Here is a 20,836-nt window from a genome sequence, read left to right as displayed (position 1 = left end):
TTCCGATTTTTGCTGTACAGGTGATCAATTAATTAACAAAAACTAATTTCTTGACGTGTTAATACGTGAAATTTGGAGGGCTTAATCATTGCAAACTTTTGTTTTCATCGTGGCAACAAAGGTCTCCAAATGTCACATTAGCTCAAAGCAATAATATGCGTTTGATTATCACGTTTTACGGCTGTTGTAAAATGTCAATTGTTACGTTTTCGTAAACATTTAAAGTCTACACTAGTAATAATAATTATTCGTCTAGGTCCCTAAAACATTCATAACGGGTTACATACTAAATTAGACCGTCAATTGAAAAAGTACTCTTCACCTTTATTTTTTCATTACAGTTGACCGCATTCAAAATCAATTGGATGTGTACACAATAAAAAGGTCTAACATGAAATGTAACAAATCGTAATGTGAGTCCTATTCCACAAATATGTAACGCCATTAAACTAGGTCTAACGAGTCGTGGTCAAACAGACACCGAGTCGAGAGTCCGATATTGTCCGGTAGTTGGGAGTACCGCTACTTGTTATTAGGGTAAGTTGACTTGACGTGTGAATGAAGCCTGTCACAGAAGGCTTCTCATTGCGACATTACATCGGAAGCTTTTCCAGCGAACGCTTCGAAAGTGTGTGATTTTTTTCAATCCCCAAAAAATTTACAAAATTGATTTAAAAATTTACAAAAATGTACTTATCCTTTCGCAACCATAAAGTGAAAGTTTACACGGCCGAATTAATTGTTTTGGTTTTGTTTTTGGGGGTTATTCAATATGGCGCAGCAGCCTCTGTGAAAGCCTTTAAGCCCGATGTATATATTGTGACTCCCGAACCTGCCTCTGAATACGAGGGAAGAAATTTCCAACCATTTTTACCAACTCCTCTACCTGATGAAGGACCACAAAAACCGGCGAGATATGATGAAACCCCCGCTGTTAATTACGGCAGAAGAAGAACGACGACAACAGGATCTCCAGACATAATAATAGCGGAATTCAGAGAAGGGAAAAACGAAACTGGAAGCGAAAAAATGCTATCTGTTAAAGAAATGCTAACTAGAGAAATGATACCACATCGTTTTTATGTAACTCCCGTTGAATACAGAACTTCTACAAACGCACCCTCTACTACTACTACTACTACCACCAAAGAGAACGTCATGGATGTTAAAGATGTTTGGGATATTATAAAGCACAATCAGGATTTGGAAACTACCCCTAAACCAAGAACAACCGCGGAACCCAGGAGTAAGCCAGTGAAGGCAAGGAAACCAATTCTGCCATACCGCCCAGCAGACAGTAAGGAATACACGGTGGTGGAAAGTGTCAAATCGGTTTCCGCTGACAGCGACGCATGGATGGCCGCCGAACCTGAACCTCAAAAACTGAAAAAGTTAGTAACATCTAATTCCTTATTTATTTATTTGCTAACACTTTTTTATCATCGCACAATTAAAAATCATAGATAAAAATATGTTAATAAAAATATCTTATTTTTGGACAGTTATATTAAAACGTAAAAGCTATGTATATACCTAAAAGACGCTGCAAGTGGAACGAATTCGTTAACTTAGAAATTGAATTGCCTCCCCAAAAGAATGATCATACATAGGACTTTAGGTCAAATATTTATTTATTTATTTTGAATTTCTCGCTGGCCCAACGTGTATAGGACAACTTGGCGTATATTGGCCGTTGCACGCGTTGGCCGCCAACGTTGGCCGGCCAACACGATTATTATCGGTTAACACACACAGAGCAACAAAAATTTTCACACGTTGGCGGGTTGGCGTCAACGTTGGCCCAATGCATTTGATCTTAATGAGGCACCCCAAAAACTACAAGACTCTACATTTTCAAGACTCAGAAATATATTGGACATTGTTATATATTAGTAATATAAATAGCCCCTGAGGTGATATCTCACAAAAGCGGCGTTATACAAATTGTCCAATATTATTATTATTATATTATATTAGTTTCTCAACGTGAACTAGTGGCTTTACATCGTATAACTAATACACCGCTATTCAACTATGTATCATATTCATTATTTTCAACAAACTCTAATGTTCATATTCAAAATACATTTTTGTATTTTGAATATGAAGGTATACGAGTAAAACTATTTTTTGCCTATCCTGAATGATTATAGATCATTATTATTATCTTTTATGGCAGGCAGAGCATTGCACACACCACTCTGTCGAGCTGAATTTTTTTTTTACTTTCCAATTTTATGTCCGGGTTAAATCTTTCCCATAGGAAAAACTAAACCCTTCCACACACTTTTCCACAAATGATCATCTAGTTCATTAACATCATACAAGTGCATTATATAAGCAAAATAAATACAAAACAATACAAGAACAACACGTCAACTCACCAGAGATCAAATGGGAAAATAATTCACCGACTCCAGATATTTTCATATCAGAGGGTTCGGCTCGGTAGAACTCCTAACATGGCCTATAAATCCTACTGATCCCTCAACATAAATATTTAAAAAATCTTTTTAACATCATTATTATTATTATTCCATTTTTAGGAGGTATTCAATTGTAGAATGTAGCGGAAACTTTGAAATATACCGAAGCACACCATTCGAAGATTTTCCACTTCAAAACACATAAAAACATGGAATAAGTATTATTAAGAAGATAATTCTAATAAATCTAAACGAAACATCAAACAAAACAAGACATAGAAGAAGACACAGAAAAATAATAAGGTAACGGTCTCAACTGGGAATCGAACCCAGGATCTCTCCCTTACGGGCACAACATCTCTAACCACTCGGTCATTGATATGGCCATTGATTGGCCTGTCGATCTCACATTGTTAGTAAATTTAATGTAAGAATGTTAAACGAGATTTTATATATTTATTTATTTTTCCTCCGCTGCTCATCTCACTGCGAAATTCCTGTGTCGAGATGAGCAGCCTTACAATTATATTCAATCAAATAAGTAAATCACATAACACATACACAGATGGATGACATCGAATATGGGGCTTCTAAGGTGATTCATGACAGAAACCACGACATGGGCAATCCAACAAACATCACCACTCTCAGATTCTTGAATACATTTAACGAACCTATAGTTTTTGTATTTTCACCAAGCATATTATAAAGCAACAGAGCTTTATAAGAAAAACTGTCCAAAGGATGTTCTGGTATTCACCGACTGATCATTAAAGAAGAACCCAATCTAGTGTTGCGCACTTGTTGGGTTCTTTTGGCAGTAATAGTGTTGTTGAAAAATTTATAGAGGGGCCGTATTGTGTACAACCGCCTTATTGACATAATTTTACTTTCACTTTGATGAATACAAAAAACTTTTCTTATAAAATAATTTTGTGCAACATTTAAAGGCTCTAGGGTAGTTTTGTGGCAAGAACCCCAACATAATATATTATATAAAAGCATTGATTGAACAAGTGCATTAAGCGCATTTTTAATTTAACTACTCGTATGTCCAATATATTTCTTAGAGTCTTGAAGATGTAGTCTTGAAGTTTTTGGGGTGCCTCAAACATTTCTGAGAGTAAAATATCTATCTCACGTTGTCGTAGTAATTCGCTTAAAACATCTTGCTGTTTGTGTTTTATTAGTAACAACTTATTTACGAAGCTGTAAAAACAATGAAGTTGTAGATTTTTCTACTTACGATAATAATTTGCAACAGTAAATGTTTGAGTAGTCAAATCGACATGTCTGACACGCATTTATGAAAAACAGTTGTATGATAATACATAATAATTTACCGTACAATTTGAGTAATGTGTTTCAATATCGTACAGATAACTAGGTACTAATCATTTTTCAAACAAATGTTTAGTTGATGTTCTGATAATTTCAGAAAACCATCGCAACCTGCTGAGGTGACAATAGACGAACCACGCACTATCAGAGGAGGGTCTAACTACGCTGACTCCAGCCTCCCCGTGAGGGTTAGCTACTACCCTGCCTACCGCAGACCAGACACCGGATTTTCCAACTCCGATAACTCCGGTAGCAACTATCGCTTGGCCACAGGAGAGGCTGAAGACAGATACAACCCAGCGCAACCTTACCTCCCCCCGCACAAACCGGATGATGCTAAAAAGCCTTCAATGCCTCCTCCACCGGTGCCAATGCCACCCCCTCCGCCACCACCCCAACCGCAACCTTATATGAATGCTCCTTCTATAAGTTACGATTCAATCCCTTCATATTCACCTCCTGACAGTAAACCTCCGCCGTCTGGTCCGCCGAGTGATAATTCGTATTCGTATCCATCACCCGATGACAGTGGACCACCGCCGTCATTCGATTCGTCTGATGATCATCATCACGATGACTTTAAATTTGAATCTCCACCAGACACTCATGAGTCGGACAACTATCCACAACTGATTTACGAGGATCACCACCCACACCACGATGATCATGATCATGACCACATAGTTTACCATCATCATCATCATACAACTACTCCCCCACCTCCACCGCCGACTACCGCAGCTCCAGAAGTAGAAGACACTCGTGTCACCAATCGTTTTAGTTACTATTACTTGGGAAAAAAGCTTTGGTATCTTCCTTTGTATTTCAGCGTGTACTTTATAGTTTATGTCGGGGCTTTGATCATAAAATCGATAGCTAGGCACAAGATTACGTATCCACAGCACTTCAAAACGAAGAGATCGCTGGGATTCAACATTTCAGAGGAAGATCTACACAATTTGACAAGATTAACATGTAACGCGTTATTCAATTCAGCTGAAAAATATTTGACGAAGTCGTGACGTTAAAACAGAAGAATTAAATTTTAATCCTTCAAATTATGTTATCATCCAGGCATTTTCTAAGAATCGGATTATAATATTTTAGAAATGTTGTAATTCCATATTTAGAAGATTGTTTACTTAGATAACATTTATGTAATAATTAATCTTTTTATAATGCAAACCATCTCCTCACAAATAGGAAATATTTTTGGTCTGATGTCTTTTTTTTAAAGTTAATGATATATTTTATTCAGATTTTCTTGAACAAAACGTATTCCAACACTTTTAAATGAAAATTTATTTTATATTTATATAATGCATAATTGTGAGAAATACATATTTATGAATAAGAAAAATGAATTATTATTTTCACGTTCTTATGAAATCAATCCTTTATGCCTGTGACAGACCAAGCTATATTCGAATGGCTTTGTCTATTTCAGCACATCGCTAGCTATAAATTTCCATTGTAAGGAGATATGGCGAGCGATATGTTGAATAGCGTAATCTATCAGCCTCGTTACGTAAATTTGATAATTCGCTTAATCGAATGGTGCCTAAAAGTTAAAACACGCTTTGGTATACTGCTTCATCTGTGTTTTTTTCAGTACTGTCCTATCCTCCCTAACATTTTTCCGCAGAAGATGTTTTCGATGAAATATTCTCATCTGCCAGTACAAGTAAGAGTCCTTTTTCATGGCCCTGCATCATATTTATGATATTACCACTTACTTTGTGTGGTAACATCATAAATACATTTGCTATTATAACATATATATTTGCTATTGCTGTGGACACAATACCCAGCAGCGCAATGGGACAAGCTGAGGGTGTGCTACAATAATCCATACAGGCAGCTCATGCAACTACTGAAGGGAGGGTGCACTTATTCCCCGCCTTTCTTCGCCAGCGACTAGACAGCTTCTGGGGTAGGACTCGGAAGTCAACTAACATCATCGTTGTTGCTGCATCCGAGTGGCTCAGTTCCCCACTCAATGAGCGATGGATGCAGATGATGCGGCGACCTCCCTGATGGACGGTTTCATTTAATTTAATCTAATTGTTTTTTATTGTATTACCTATTTATATGACTATTTTATTTTTGATTTATATTTTAATTTTATTACCACTTACTTATCTCAGGATTTAAATTTATTATTTAATATTGTTTTAAAACAAAACTATTTTCAATTCAATGACAATATTTTCAAACAAAAAGATGGTTTGGCAATGGGTGCTAGTACCAGCCCTTTGGTCGCGGATATATTTATAAATAATTTAGAAAACAAAATTTTTAACAGCGGTGCGTTATTATTAAAATACATACATTGTTGGAAGAGATACGTGGATGATGTATTTTGTGTGTGGACAGGTACATTGAGACAACTTAATATTTTTCTTAATTTCTTAAACAAACTCCATAAAAACATAAAATTTACCGTAGAGATTTGCCAAAATTTGAGTAAAAATTTTTTGGATTTAAATATTTCAATAATTAATAACACATTTGAATTTAATATTTTTCGTAAAAATACATACACAGACATTGTAATCCATAACACCTCAAATCATCCATTTTCTCAAAAAATGTCTGCTTTCCATTCTATGATTCATAGACTAGTTAATGTACCCCTATCTCTTAACAATTTTTCAAAGGAACTCAATATCATTAAACAAATTGCAACCAATAATGGATATAACACCAATTTAATTGAAAACATTCTTAATAAAAAATATAAGAATAAATTTCCTAAATCATACATCTATCTTGTACAAAAGGACGAGAAAAAGAATAAATGGAGGAAAATTATGTATTTTAATAATAAAATTTCTAATTCCTTAACAAAAAATGTACCGAATGAAATTCTTCCTGTATTTTATGCAAATAATAAACTTAAAAATTACATAGTAAATAATAAAGACAGAGATTCAAAAATGAAAAAATCTGGAATTTATAAATTGAAGTGTAATGATTGTGGTTTCTTTTATATAGGAAAAACTTCGAGAAACTTTGAAATAAGGATTAAAGAACATATGAAATCTTTAAATAATAACAGTTTCTCGGAGTTTGCCAACCATTTGTTGGAAACTAGTCATACTTTTAACTTCAATACTGGAATAGAATTAATACATTGTAATGTTAATGGCATCCAGTTAGATAAACTAGAAATTTTAGAGATTAGAAAGAGTGTGAATGCAAAATTGAATATTATTAACAATCGAAAATTATTTTTAAATGACCCAATATTAAACCTATTCCCTTTGTAAAATGTTCCATATTGCCTCTCTTTCCCCTATCCGTTTTATTTTTTCATTGTTTTCATTGTTTTTGTCTATTATTTTTTAATGACACCATTGTCTATGTCTATTATTTATCTATTGACACCATTGTTTATGTCTATTATTTATAATTAGTTTTATTAAAAACCCTGAAGAAGTGAGCGTTGCTCATGAAACATGTTGGTAATAAACAATAAAAGTGGTTAAAACGAAGTATTTTATTAATTTTTAATTAAAATGGTGCCACAAAATAAGTTTGCTGAGTTAGAAGAAGTTTTTAATTTTATGTTTAGGTACCTGCCTAATATATTTTTTTTTCTTTTTGTTTTATCTTATTTCCATTTTTATAGTTTTTTACTTTATTTTATTGTTTCCCTGTTTTACTGCATTTCATGTAATATGACAGACTGGGATTGCACTATCCTCCCAGTCCTGCTGGATTAAAACTTAAATAAAAAATAAAATAAATCTTGATCTTCAATGAGAATCTTCAAACGAAAGTTTTACTATTAAAACACTGTTAATCAACCGTCACATTACTTTATTAGTGAAATTTTAAACTACTTTTACATGTCGTCAAATATTTAACAACACATACTATATATTATTCTATTCTCTTAATTTTTAATAAATACGGGATATAATGAATTATAATACAAGATGACTACAGCCCAATTCAGAAACAATAGTCAATTTGGATTTTATCTTATTTGTCAATTGGATATCGCCTTAATTAACATATTTACAAGAAATAACTAAATAATATATTTTCTAAAACATTATATACCTGCTATAAAAACCTGTGAGTAGTCTTAAGTAATAAGACAATAGTAAAAAAGTGTAAAATTAAGAAACTGAAATATTTTATTGAAAAATCTATCCCTCAAACACTTTACAGGTGGGTTGCAGATCACAAACATTTTAAAAGAAAAATCAAATATTATTGCCTTTAAAAAAATACAAAATGCTTACACATATTTTCGATACTTTTATAAGCTACCTAATTTTTTGTTACACTAATCTTGAATAATATATATTTTTAACCTGGTGACGTACATCAAACCACATAAAATTAACTGAATATATGCAAACTCTGTATTCTTACGGTTAAAACAAACCCGTTGGTAAAAAAATCTCTCACACATAGAAAAATGATTACTGCTAATTTATTGAGAATCTCTTAAAATTATTTGTGGTCCGGTTAAAAACGGGATTGCAGGCTGTTTCCTGATAAACTATTAGTAAATTCGTAAAATATCCAAAAACGTGTTCATGCGCCTGCATTATATATAATGACGAAATGCGAAAATATTAGGTTTTCCGACATTGTGATAATACATTCGTATTTTAATGAAAGTTTATCAGGAACCTATGTTGCTTCGTTCCTTTCCCATAATTTGTGGCTTGGCTCGCATTTCTGCTCGAAAATGTATTCGCATCATTGCACTTAACACAGCGCCCTTCAGGTCTTTACTAGCGTCAGGCGCCACTTGGCTCTGATTTAGAAGACAATGAAGTAGTGTTTCCAAAATTACGACTATTTAAATGTGTTCCATCACAAAGTTTGTCATTCACACTTTTTGTCAAATCAACCAATGAATAAGTTTGAAAGCATTTTAGCAAACAGCAAATGACTATCAATCTCGGTAGGCAAAATATATATTTACGTGGTTGTAATAAAAAAATTAGATTCAACGTAAAAAATAAAGATGCAAGTAATGGTTTAACCTTCATGTATTATTTATATTTAATAATAACAACATATCACTGGTAATAATTACATTAATAGACATCAATTCACAAATATTAGTACTTTAATTTCAGTTTTTTTTGTAAGGTAATGGCACTGCGTTCAGAGAAAGATAAAATTAATTTTGTGAATGTGAATGGCAGAAGTCGGGGACGCCCGAAAATGACATGGCACAATCAAGTGAACCATATACACTTGAGTCGGGCTATGTCAAGAGTCAGAATAACTTAAGGGTTAGTATGAGACTATGCATGTATATGAATCAAGCAAGGAGTGTGTGCCAAGACCGAGATATTGGTCAGTCCAACCACTTTGCCTACCCCTGGAGTAAACCAAAACCTCCTAGATTACAAGGCCGGGACACTCAATCAAATCAGCCTCCTAAATTGTATGGGAATCTCAAAAAAAGTTTTTTTTTTAAATAAACTAAAACATTTTAAGATGTGTCAATAAATAAAAATATATCGAAAAAAAAATTACAACGAATTTTTTTGTAAAATCTCATACAAGGTAGGAGGCTGCTTTGGATGAGAGTCCCGGCCTTGTGATCTAGGAGGTTTTGATTAAACGGGTGATGGTTAGTTAATTGAAATCATTTTTGTTTTAAACGGGATTCTTGGAAAAGCCTTGCGTCCTTTAAGTAATGGAAGACTTTGTCATAAGTGTAGGCACTTAAGTAGTGATAAAATCAGTAATGTTATACATATAAAAAATAGTGTTTAAAATGAAAGTATATATATATTAAAGCTTAATTTACTCAAATTAACACGCACATAAATTATACCTTAAACTTTTACTCAAACCATTGACTACAACAAACTGTCAATGTAATTACAAAATCTATAATATCAATAAGTATTTTTTTATATTCCTAAACTCTGCAAATAGTTTTACAGCCTTTTAGTAAAACAACGATCACAATTAGCTTTTAAGCTATAATACTTTAATATGCAACTAATTATTAATGTATTTTTTTGTAAATACACATCAGAAAATATTTTTCCTTTTACCTCTTTCAAATTCGTGCTTATTCGTCAATTTATTACAACCAAAATAGTAGATTAACTACTCTACTAACAAATACCCAAAACAGACGTTTAGCAACCTTTAGTAGGAAAAATAAATTTGTATACGTAACTAAAATCAATTAAGATATCATTTTTTAATACTGTGTACATTTTTTTTCTAAAAATTTCACTTTACTGTAATGATTTCATTTTTCACTATTTTTTATGTTTTTTTCTTGTACTGTATCGCCATCTACCTTTTCGGTTTCAAAGCTAGCGCCATTAACTACTCGTTTCACGATGTTGGAACTAGGTGGCGTTTCTGTGTCCTGATATGTCGGATTGTCCAAACCGTAGCCGTTACTGCCATCTTGCGTCAGCTGTGTACGGCTTGACTCTCTTGCATACACCGTTTTATCATCTTGCTCGTCCCCAATTTGATAAATATTACTACTAATCTTGGAAGGATCGTTTGCAGAGTATAGATTTGTCTTCTTATCTTTCAATCGCAGTTTTTCGTTGCCGTTAATCATGGTCACGTCTGGGATGTCAGTTTTCTTTGGTTTGTAGGATTTTTTGCAGATGTCGTTGGCTTCTCTTCTCGGTCGTTTCATGAGGTACAGTTTGTTGAATAGGAAGTAGGCGCAACCCGTTATAACAGCTGCGCAGGCGAATATTTGATAAGTAGGCCTTGTGCCAAACGCCTTCATGAGGTAGCCACCCACGAGACTTCCTGCGCCTTTTCCTGAAATATTTAAAATGGGAGAAACATAAGAATAAGTTATATAAACATTTGTATCTCTCACAACAGAAACATTCTTGGAACAGAAATGATAATAGTACTAGTAAGAACATCGGGATATCGCAGAAGGTATAAAAAATATAAAGAAGAATATTGCAAATGAACAAGTGATTAAATAGATTGATTGATTGAACTAATGAAAGCACAAAAACAAAAGTTTACCTAAAATATGAGAATTTCAATGTTACAAGGAGAAGTCCAACTGAAACCTGGAATGTCTGGATATCATTACAAAACTACTCTGTGTCTGGATATGTGTACCTTCCTATAATTAGCTTGAAGTGAAAGTAGATGTGATAATATGTTAATGTCTTGCGTATTGCTGAAAGGTAAGTTATAAGTGGTATGTGTAAGATGCCTATAGTATGTGTGTGTGTGTGTGTGCTATGGTTGTAAGTGGGGTGTGTAAGATGGTTACATGTTGTATGTATTAGATGGTTGAATGTGTTCTATGTTATATGATTGTTGGTGAAATAAACAACAGTTAAATACGGTGTTTGTATTATGGTTTTTTTTTATTTTTTTTTTTATTGGTTTTCAAGTTACAATCCCGTTAAACTTCAATAAAGCAGTTTGTCAACAGGATGTTAATGATCAATTACATACATACACACATAATATTATTACTATAACCATACAATTAACACAACTAAATTAATATAAACTATCTCTATTTAGTAACCATTGTTTCAGCATATATCTCAATCTATTTGTGGAATCGCAATTTTTTATATTAATGGGTAACATGTTAATCATTTTTGGCACGTTAAATTCTAGGGTTCGCCGTCCGTATTTATTATTATATTTTGGAACAAGCATTCCGTCATTCTTTGTAAACCTTGTATTATATTCATGTTGCACTTTCCTTTTATAATCAGACTCAGATATATGTTGGATCAATATTTTGTACCATAATAAGGCCTGCACCGGTAATATTGTTAAATTTCGATACAACAATGAAATGTTTCGTCTCTGTGAAAAAATATGTTTTTGAGCTAATAACTTCACCATAGAATTTTGTACTGATTGCAGGTGTTTTAAATTAGTTTTACAAGAGTGACCCCAAGTAGTTAAACCATACCGTAAAGTTGATTCTGCGAGTGATAGGTAAATAATTTTTAAAATATTCACCGGAACGAAACATTTTAGTTTGTATATCCTACCCACTATCGCTCTCAGCCGCTTGCAAGTTTTGTTTATTTGTGAATCCCACTTGAAATGACAATCAACAGTCACCCCCAAATAAACGTATTCATTTACCAGTTCAATACTTTCACACATACATGGCTGTAGAATGTTTTGATGAATACATATAAAGCTATGTGAAATTATTTTAGGCATGATCTGAAATGAAGCATGTGGAGACCGTATGTGCATCAATTTAGTTTTCTTGGTATTAATGATTAGACCTGCGTCATGTGACCATTTTATCAGGGACGTAAAGTCATGTTGCATATATTTAATCGCAATGGATAATTGTTCATCAGATATGACAAGAGCAGTGTCGTCAGCATATACAAAGTGTCTTACATATTTAAATAATTTTTTCATTATTGATACAAATATAATATAAAGGGTTGGACCCAAAATCGACCCCTGCGGGACTCCAGCACAGATTTTTTTTCTCCCACTCATTTTTTCTAATATTTTTACACATATATGTCTATTAGATAAATAATTTTTAAACAAATTAAGTAGGTTACCTCTAATTCCAATTGCTTCTAAGATTTTTAATAATTTTTGTGGGTCAATTGTATCAAACGCTTTGGAGTTATCTATAAATAGTACTAAAACATGTCTTTTATGGTTTAATTCATTATTAATATAATTTGAAAAATCCTGTAATAAATGCTCTGTGCTTTTTTTCTTTTGAAAGCCATATTGTTTTTGGTCTATAATGTCAAATTTTTCTAGGTATTTATTTAATTTTAAGGAAATATATTTTTCAAAAATTTTTTCAAGTGCAGGCATTATACTGATAGGTCGATAGTTTCCTATTTCTGAGTGCTTTCCTCCTTTGTATATAGGTCTAATAATAGCACATTTAAGATCATTTGGCAATTCAGCTTCTATAATAAGTCTATTAACTAAGTGCGTTATAATAGGTCCTAAAATATCTATATGTCTTTTTATGTCGTACATTCTTATGTTGTCCATTCCCAAGGATTTTGAATTTTTCATTTTCTTAACAATATTTTTTATCTCAGTGAGAGTTGCCTTTGGTAAATACATACTGTGAGGTAATTCTATTTGATTAACATTGGATGCCTTAAAATCACATCTGTGTAACATTTGGCTTATACTATCTGAGAAATAATTTACATATTGGTTTGTTACATTTTCCACCGTCTGTTCCTTTAACACATATCGTGAGATGACTTCATCACAATTACTTTTAGTTTTTCTTCCCAACAATTTATTTATTTCATCCCATGTTTGCTTAGTATTATTGAAACTACGTTTGAATTTATCTTTAAAATAACAATTTTTTCTTTTAGTAATTAATTTGTTGACATTATTTCGCATGTACCTGTATTCATTTTCATAAGTTTTATTACAAGGAGAATTTTTCCATCTTCGAAACAATAAATCCCTTTTTTTTATTAACTCTAAAATATCTGTAGTTATCCATTTTTTGATCGCATGTGGTCTTTTGGTTGGTTTTTCAAAAAATGACACAGTGCTTTTTTCATATAAATTAATGAAATTATTTTTAATTTGATGATACAAAAAGGTACTTTCTTGTTCATTGAGTAAAGAATTCCAATGTATTTCTCGGATGTGATTATCAATATGTTTTTGGGACAAAATTGTTATCTTTTTCATGTTTTTTAATGGTTCTTTTTGCACATCATATTTAATATTAACGGCTGTCATATAGTGATCTGCTATGGAAATCTCGCATACACACGCTGATAGCGAGTCCATTTGTTTAAGCCCGTTACTGTACCTAACGTATATATGATCTATGCATGATTGTGTTATGCGCCCGCTAACAATTGCTTCACGCGTCACACCGTCTATGCATTTGATCAAATAATTGCTTGCAAGAATATTTTCATATGAGTTTACTACAGGATCATTAAAATTCATCAAGTTTATATTAGTGTCCCCAAAGAACAAAACATTGTCTCGAAGGCCTATGAAATCCGTCAGAATAGATTCAATTTCCCTGATAAAAGATAGTTTGTTAAGATTCGGTGGTCGATATATCGCTAATATACTCAAACTTTGTTTATTTGGAAGAGTAATTACACCAAAAACATTTTCAAAATAATTTGATTCTAGTGGTGATTGTTTAAATACCATACTGTTTCTTATATATAGCGATATGCCCCCACCTGATTTATTATTACGACAATAGTTGTAATTTGAATAGCCCGGAATCTCATACATATTAATTTGGTCAGCTTGTATATTTGTTTCGCTAATCATTAAAATATCTATACGCTCCCAACAATTTCTTAAATAAACATGCAAAACATCCCAATTCTTACATAATGATCTGATATTTACATGAATACAAATTAATTCCCCTACATCACTTTTTTTTAATATTTATCCACTGTTGTAGATCGTTAGTTCTTAAAAAATCTACTTCATTATCTTCTTCTAGATAATTACTTAAAGCAATGTTTTATAAAATAATTAGTTCAAATTCTGTGCTATTAATATGATAATTTATTACAACCTCTCTGGTTACTATACCTAAGTATTTATTTGAGTAATGATTGAAAGGTAGGTTTACATATGTCATTTTTATATTTATTTCAATTTGAATGCAGTTTGTAAGAAATATTGGGTAATCTAAAATATTAACAATAATGAATTTCTTCAGAATGAGTACTGCAACACCTCTATTATTATTTTTGTTTATTGTCGTCTGAATATATTTAAAATAAGAGTGCTGCCGCTGATAAGCAATCGGCAGTGACTCATGATTTGTAAATGGCTTGTTTAACACTATGCCGTCAGGCTGAATATTTAAATTATTGATTTTAATTAAAATAGTTCATTTATTCTGCATTGTAATCAATTTTTTGTTTGGCAACTTTTAACATATAATTTCTAAACTTACATGCTATACTATTTGGTAGGTGATCCGTAGGGAAATTTTTTTGTTTCTTTTGATTAGAATCCCAGCAGTTGGCACATTTGGGGGGGCAGTCCAGAGATTTGCATTCCCGGTATTGGTGAGCTCCGGCGCAGTGCATACATCTTGGATCCTTTATTTTATCTAGGCATTTATGTGCAGTATGGCCAAATCTTAGACAATGGTAGCATTGCGTTAAAGGGTAGCAGTCTTCAACATATATCCTCAAGAATCCTAAGTTGACACGTTTTTTTCTTATAAGGTAATCTCTCATGTTTCCATTTGTTTCGACAATTATATTGTGGGACTTATTTCTTTTGTTGTCGGTGATAGCTTTCACCTGAAATATATCAGGATTTTGATCTGTCATTATTTTAATGTCATCATTTTGGAGACTTAAGTCTGTTAAAAATTCTTCTTTTGTGTAATTTGTTTGTATTCCTTTGAATATTACACACGGTTTTTTTCTTTGTATTTCTTCTGCCGTAATGTCTTTTTTTGATATTTTGTTTATTTCATTTTTCAGTTTGGTTGCATCTTCTTTTTTAGGGCAAGTTATAATTAATCTGTTGTTAGTTATTTTTTTCATGCTGTTTACTCCGATGCCCAGAGCAGATATTTTAATTTTATTTTGTATTGTTTCCTTAAGTTGGTCTTGATTTTGGTTCGTATTTAATGATGTTATTATAATTGGAAAGTTTTTTTCTTCAATCTCTTCTTGGTGATAGTTGGTTTTTACTGCTGACGCGTACGTTACTCTTTCATTTTTCGTTTTTAGCATTTCCTTCAGCATTGTATTTTTTTCTTTCAGTTTTGCTAGGTCTATCGCCATATGCGAAATATTTTCCATAATAGAGCTAATTTTTTTCGAGATTTCTATTTTTGTTTCTTTTGTGATTCTTGATTCATCGAATAATGCGGTCATTTCAGCAATTTCTTTCTTAGCTTTGGATATGTAGTCATGCGGATCAACTTCTTCCTCCATCGCAACGTTTTATTTATCCTGTTTTGTATTCGGGTCTCAACGTGTTAGTGCGACTAACGTACAGTTACACGCGTCCGTTGCCTGCCAGGTTGCAGACTGTACTGTTGTACGGTTGAATTTACTTTGATCGTGGGTGGGATGTAACATAGTTGAATTTGGTGTATGTATGTATTATCGATATAAGTGGCATATATTTCTAAGATGGTGTGTATCCTGTGGTGGAAAGTGGTATGTGTAAGATGGTTGTGATTTATGTACTATGGTTGAAAGTGATCTGTGTATTATGATTGTAAGTGATGTTTGTAGGTACATATTTTGGTTGTAAGAAGTATATACTGTGGTTGAATTTTTTGTCTGAATTTAGGTGGGATGCGCTAGAGTTGCATGTGGTATGAGCAATACTATTGCATTCCACCTAGGATTCTTGCAGCAGATTCTCCATCTCCGTGTCACCTGTTTCTGTACTTTTTTTATTTAACTTAATTTCAATTTCAATTTGTAATATTTATATATTTTTTTGTAATATCTGCATTAACTGTACAGCGCCCCTGAGGTGATATTTCGCAAAAGCGGCGCTATAAAAATCATCCAATAAATAAATAAATAAATAAATTTGGTGTGCGTAGTATGGTTGCAAGTGGTGTGTAGGTACTATAGTTATAGGTGGGATATACTGTGCTTGAATATGGTGTGTACTATGATTGCATGTGGTATGTGCAATATAGTTTCACATTGTGTGTGTACTATGGTTGTATATGGTGTGTTTTCTATGGTTGCAGATGATGTGTGTATTATGATTGTAGGTGGAATGTGCAATACAGTTTAATGTGGTAGGTGCAATATGGTTGCACATGACGTGTGTACTATGGTTGGATGTGGGTGTGTACTAACCCACTCCGTAGTAGATGCCCCCCAGCAGGCCCTGGATGCTGGTGTCGGTGGTGGTGGTGGAGAGGCGCGCCGCGTAGGTCACGGCGGCCGTGAAGGCCAGCGAAGAGGTCACGCCCTCCAGCGCCTCGAAGATCAGGCACATCCACGGGTTATAGATCAGCGAATAACCTGCAAACAACAACAAAACAAACTTAATAAAACAAACTAGGAGTACCGCTACCGTTAAAATGTGTAAAAGATTTAACGTTCATTTTTTTGATTCTGATACTTTAACTCGACTCCGTATTTCATTATGGTGCAGAGATATTGCGTTAAGTATTCCTCGGGTATCCCAGACTTCTTCTATCATCTCAATACACTCCTGGCACTAATAACAACAAATTTTTAAATTTTCAGCAATATCGGTCGCATACAAACATATGCTGGCTGTATTTAAAAAATATATATTTCTTGGGCAGATGTTCTGTCGGACAGAGGAAATGTCCGGTCGGACACTGCAAATGTCCTGTCGGACAGAGGAAATGTCCGGTCGGACACTGCAAATGTCCTGTCGGACAGAGGAAAAGTCCGGTCGGACACTCAGAATGTCCTGTCTGACAGAGGAAAAGTCCGGTCGGACCACTGCAAATGTCCTGTCGGACAGAGAAAATGTCCGGTCGATCACTGCAAATGTCCTGTCGGACAGAGGAATTGTCCGGTCGGACACTGGAAATGTCCTGTCGGACAGAGGGAAGGTCCGGTCGGACACTGAGAATGTCCAGTCGGACAGAATAAATGTCCGGTCGGACATTTGCAGTGTCCTGTCGGACAGAAGAACAAGCGTCGTTGAATTATTGAAGCTTATAGAATTGATCATCAAAAACAAAGTAACTCCTGTTTAGTATCATAAATTACATATGAAGTGACATAATATATTAAAGTTTGTATTTCCATTCAAAATTGGGAATTTATTTGTTTTTTCAATTTTTTAGAACTTATCCCAATAAAATAATTCTTAATATTTAAAAAGAAAGACAAACATTCCCGGGCAACGAATAACCTGACAATATTTTAAAATCTCCTACTACCACCACAGTAAGCTGAAAATGTTGTTTGTGTTTTGATGGAGGACTTAGCCAGCCGAAGAATTGAACACACTACGCCTTTGTGGGACCCAAACCCGATCTCAAATCGGCCACCGACCATATATTTAAAAAAAATGTATTTACTTTGAGAATCAGGGGAACTAAATCGCCACCCAGTTATGCGTCCTTGTGAGTTGTGAGATACCAACATACCTTCACAGTTTATAGTCACAGATATAAATTTATCAATTTTCACCCATTTAACTTTATGGCGTTATTAACGAGGTGTCCGGCACTAAGAACTAGAATAATAATGTTGGTACTGTAGTCATTTTCATAGCTTTAATCAATTTTCCTAATAACTTCCTGTTGGAGTAGGCCTGAGTTCAACCGCAGGCTATGTTTGAATTATAACACATTCTAAAATGAACTCATTAAGCCCCTTACAGCCTGTTTACACGAGGCTAGTGTTCATTTGAAGACACTTTCCGCGCATAAACAGTGCGTTTTAGTGATAAGTATCTCTAAAATCACTTTACTAAAAACACTTACCTCGTGTAAACAGGCTTTTAGGCTAAGAATTAATAATTTACTATAATTATTAAATGGCAATAATAATGCATATCGCGGTTTTTCACTGTCGGAAAAAACATTTTCTGCATCGATTTAAAATATGTCGTTTTCGATTTGCCGCCAAACGATATGTATTTGTGGGTGGCGTTAGTGACGTCACCACGGAGGAAAATATTACCTTCATGGTTGGTTTATGAATAAGCGGTTTTATTTCGTTTTTTAAATCAATATTAATGAAAATATTTAATTTACACGTACATGAATTAATTTTTTTTAGTACAGTGTGTCAGAATAATTTCAAATATACATCCAAGCACAATTTTTAACTACCCTACATAGAAGGCGGTCTGTGGCAGGACAACGTCTAATATTATAAAATGCATTCCAAATGGTTGAGGTAAATTCAAATTGGTTTAATCAGTCTGCATATGTTTGTATGTGTAAGTAGTCTACCAACATCTCTGAAAATTTCAAAGTTTGTTGTTTTTAGCGCCAGGATATATAGAGATGATAGAGAAAGTCGGGGAGGCCCGATATATACTTAACGCAATATATCTGTATCCTCTGTAAGAAAGACGTTAGCAATCACGAAGCATTACGGGGGATCCACGTATTTGCTTCCCGTGAGTTTTTATTTACTTTTATATTGGTTTAAATTCTTACCCAGCAATCTAACGGCATAAAATATGAAGCCAATGAACAGCACATTGGCGTGTCCTATTTTGTGTATGATGGGGCCGGACATGACCAGCAGGGGAATGCCCGCGATGCCGCCCACCGTGATGGTCACGCCCATGAGACTCCTGGACCCACCCAAGTCCTGCAGCAGCCAGAACAAGAAGCTCTCGATGTAGCCCCAAATGGACCCTGGAAAACAACACATATGAATCAATAATTTGGTTATTCATCGATTAATTATCACATAACCTCCAAAAAATAATATCCAATCCAGATAATACAGACAGTGGTTCCATACAAAATAGAACATAGAAAAAAATTAAGAAAAATAACAAAACATTTTAAAATGAATAATGATAATAAGAATTTCTCAAATATTGTCAGGATATTTGTAAAGCGGGAATTTTCGTCATTCTTTCTGCTTTTGAAAAAAATGGGCATCGTATAACTTGACAAAAAATAATCCGAAATACACAATTCAATTGTGTGTGATTGAAACCCTGGTCAATGAACTCGATTTTGCTTTGAATTTTAGAGTCATTTTCAAAATGCTTGTGTGAATTTTTTTATGTGAATGAAGTACAAGTGTCCCAATTGCTCCCAACCGTCTGGAGCCAGTGAGACTATGGCATCCCCAATTGGGGTATGATCTATTGGCAGTTCGTGACTTTTCAGAGAGCTAGAGTAGGTAAATTGAAAAATACGACATTATTGATGTTGTAGCAGAATTTTTCTTTTCAATTTTTTACTTAGAAAAAAATAGCTTCACACTGAAAATCTTCTTAACTACAAGAATATCGGTAACCTCATATTTTACAATCTTACCGCTGTAGCTCTCTGAAAAGTCACGGACTGTCATTGGTATGTTCGTATGTTGTGAGCAGAGATGTGCAAAATGGGTACCCAAAACCATTTGAAATGCAAAATGGAAATGGGTCAAAACTTTTCCATTTGAAAATGCAAAATGGTTTTTAGAAAAGCATTTTAAATGCAAAATGCAAAATACCTATTTTCAAAATGCATTGAAAATGCAAAATGGTTTCTCAGGTCAAACAATTAAAATAATTATAGAATTTTTAAACAACTTGGTCATTTAATAATGGACATCAATGTAGAACAAACATATTACACGATGGTAAATACAAAAAAACCACGACTACAGATTATGAAACCACAAAAAATTTGCACAGGACTAATGTTGCCAACGTAAAAACATAGAAACTGCTATCTAACATTTAATATTACAGCGTCACACAGTGGGCTGAAAATCGCCTTTCATAGACATAAAGACTTGAATTTTGAAGGGTATTTTTTTTTTGGCTAGAAATGGATTCTGCTGATCATTACTATTCTATAAAATTTTGTATGAAGCAATTGCGTGTACAAATGAAGGCGTTATCATTTTTTTAAGATAAATTTGTATGGCACTGACATTAAAAGTGAGGCTATCTCTGGAATCATAAGGTTGGCCACCATATCCTTATTTATATTCTTATCCAAATTTTTCTTTAAAAAATTATAACTCCTTCATTGCTTCATACGAAATTTTATAGCATAGTAATGATCAGCAGAATCCATTTCTAGTCAAAAAAGACCCTTGAAAATTCAAGTCTCTAGGTCTATGAAAGGCGATTTTCAGCCCACTGTGCGTCATGACCCCATGTTCAGTATTTGAATTAGTATTTTTTGTAATGGTATCACTCAATTGCCAGGGCTCCTACCAGAGAGCAACTTGACAAATGTAAATTATCTCTCATAGCGAGGTTGAGGACCGACTGATATTTGGGGCTTATGAAAAAAAGATGAGTGGAGATAGTAGGAAGAATGTTGCAAAAAGCATTTAAAATGGAAAATGCATTGAGAAAAGCATTTAAAATGCAAAATGCAAAATGGTTTTTAGAAAAGCATTTAAAATGCAAAATGGAAAATACCCATTTTGCAT

The 20,836-nt window shown here is 33.6% G+C and overlaps 1 protein-coding gene across 1 annotated transcript in view; it reads right to left on the bottom strand.

Moving 5' to 3' along the window:
* Positions 1-7,695: 7,695 nt before the first annotated feature.
* The window catches only part of LOC149424975 (uncharacterized), a 97,688-nt gene continuing 84,547 nt past the window's right edge, over positions 7,696-20,836 (bottom strand). The window contains exons 9-11 of the mRNA XM_089648235.1: positions 18,880-19,083; positions 16,580-16,747; positions 7,696-10,553 (exon numbers count right to left, since the gene is read on the bottom strand). Coding sequence (XP_089504361.1) covers positions 10,015-10,553; positions 16,580-16,747; positions 18,880-19,083 — 911 coding nt within the window. The 3' untranslated portion in view covers positions 7,696-10,014. The remainder of the gene's footprint in view (positions 10,554-16,579; positions 16,748-18,879; positions 19,084-20,836) is intronic.

Source organism: Hesperophylax consimilis, chromosome 3, assembly GCF_061612785.1.
Source record: "Hesperophylax consimilis isolate HC1 chromosome 3, BYU_Hcon_1.0, whole genome shotgun sequence".
NCBI classification, from domain to species: domain Eukaryota; kingdom Metazoa; phylum Arthropoda; class Insecta; order Trichoptera; family Limnephilidae; genus Hesperophylax; species Hesperophylax consimilis.
The sequence above is the reverse complement of the archived record's forward strand: the minus strand, read 5'-3'. Positions and strand labels throughout refer to the sequence as shown.